At 37.6% G+C, this 1,574-nt stretch overlaps 1 protein-coding gene across 1 annotated transcript; it reads right to left on the minus strand.

The window, feature by feature from the left end:
* Positions 1–619: 619 nt before the first annotated feature.
* LOC141680027 (uncharacterized) lies at positions 620–1,042 on the minus strand. The gene has a single exon (XM_074486361.1). It carries the CDS (start codon positions 1,040–1,042, stop codon positions 620–622), a length of 423 nt encoding a protein of 140 aa, XP_074342462.1.
* Positions 1,043–1,574: the final 532 nt, after the last annotated feature.

The raw sequence follows: 1,574 nt of genomic DNA on the forward strand, positions 1-1,574 counted from the left end.
ATAACTAAAGGTACCTTATCAGTTCCTGAGGCATTGTCTCCATGAGTTGCCATGAGTGCATAGCATTCATCATTATTGTCAATTCCTGATGAATCCATCCCGTCTCTGTTGGAGTTTGTTATAACCAAATCTTTTACAGTTATCTTGGGGCACTCATTACCAGATGTCCCCTTTCATTACAGTTATAACATGTCACCTTGGACTTGTCAAACTTCCTTTCCTTATTGTACTAACCATCACTCTTTCTGAACCTATCTTTTCCTTGACTAGAGAACCTTTTGTTGAAACCACCTTTTCTCTGTGGTTTTACAAACCTCATCCTTTTGAAGCTTTTCACAAGAATTGCAGCCATTTCAACCACTTATGGATCATCTATATCAATCTCAGAATCCTCGTCAGTATCTGTGTCGGGATCTGATACATCATCAATATCTGACTCTTCAACAATGTTCCTTCTCCTTGACCTCTCAATCATTCTTTCCTTGCCTTTGTGAGTCTCAACATTAAGAGCCACAACCTTCATCTTCTGACCTTTTCTATTCTTTCTTTGCTGGATCTCCAAGTTATAAGTCTTCAACATCCCGTACACTTCATCCAGAGTCAGAGAATCAAGATCATATTAATGCCTGATTATTGAGGCCTGAGTATCCCAATCTTGTGGAAGAGCTCTCAGAAACTTTGTGTTAGAGTCATCTCTTTCATATTCTTTTCCAACCAATGATAGATCATTCAACAGTGTCAGAAATCTATCATATATGTCAGTAATTGACTCATTAACATTGATATCAAATTGCTCATATTCTTGTACAAGAACATCTCTTTTGTTTTTCTTTATTGCCATTGTACCTTGGCACTGTGTCTCCAAGGAATCCCATATCTCCTTTGCAGTCTTGCATGAAGTACCTCTGTTTGACATCACATTATCCCAACTATTGTGCAGAATATTCCAGACTTTAGCATCCTTAAGCACTGCAGCTTTTTCAGGATCTGACCACTTTGATTTTTCCTTTATGACATAGTGTTCAGGAGCATTTAGAATCATAGCCACAGTTTCTAGAGGGTATGGAAGTTCTCTTTTGATGATATCAACATACGAATGGCTGGGCTAAATAATGGATATCCTTGCTGTCTTGACTTATCATCCAAGTCATTCTCAACGGATAGCCTTAATCAATGGATAAATAGTTTAGCTTTAAGGGATAATCATTTGTATATATCAACGGATGACTAACGATCGTCAACGGATGATATCGAAGCTTTCAACGGATAATTATATCACAACAGTAGATCATATCCTGATTGTTAGACGGATCCTGATCTTTGACTTAGCCAATTCTCAACATAGCTTACTCTTGCGAATCTGTTTATGTTCTTTTCCAGTTAAGAAGGAAGTTGTGGGTAGCGACAATCCCCAGACCAGTGTGCGAGCTAGGATTCCAGGTTGAGACATAATAAGCTAGTAGGAGCTTTTGCTTTAGTTTTGAGTTTTTGAAAGTTTGTAAGAATGTTTTATTATCTAGTTGTAGGTTAAATTAGTTGGGGTTTGGTACGTTATAATGTAAGTAATGTTGTGG

The sequence above is a fragment of the Apium graveolens genome, chromosome 8 (genome assembly GCF_009905375.1).
Source record: "Apium graveolens cultivar Ventura chromosome 8, ASM990537v1, whole genome shotgun sequence".
Lineage (NCBI taxonomy): Eukaryota > Viridiplantae > Streptophyta > Magnoliopsida > Apiales > Apiaceae > Apium > Apium graveolens.

What these genes read in the sequence shown, in the direction of transcription:
- LOC141680027 (XM_074486361.1), bottom strand. Translation starts at nt 1,042, where the DNA reads ATGATTCTAAATGCTCCTGAACACTATGTCATAAAGGAAAAATCAAAG.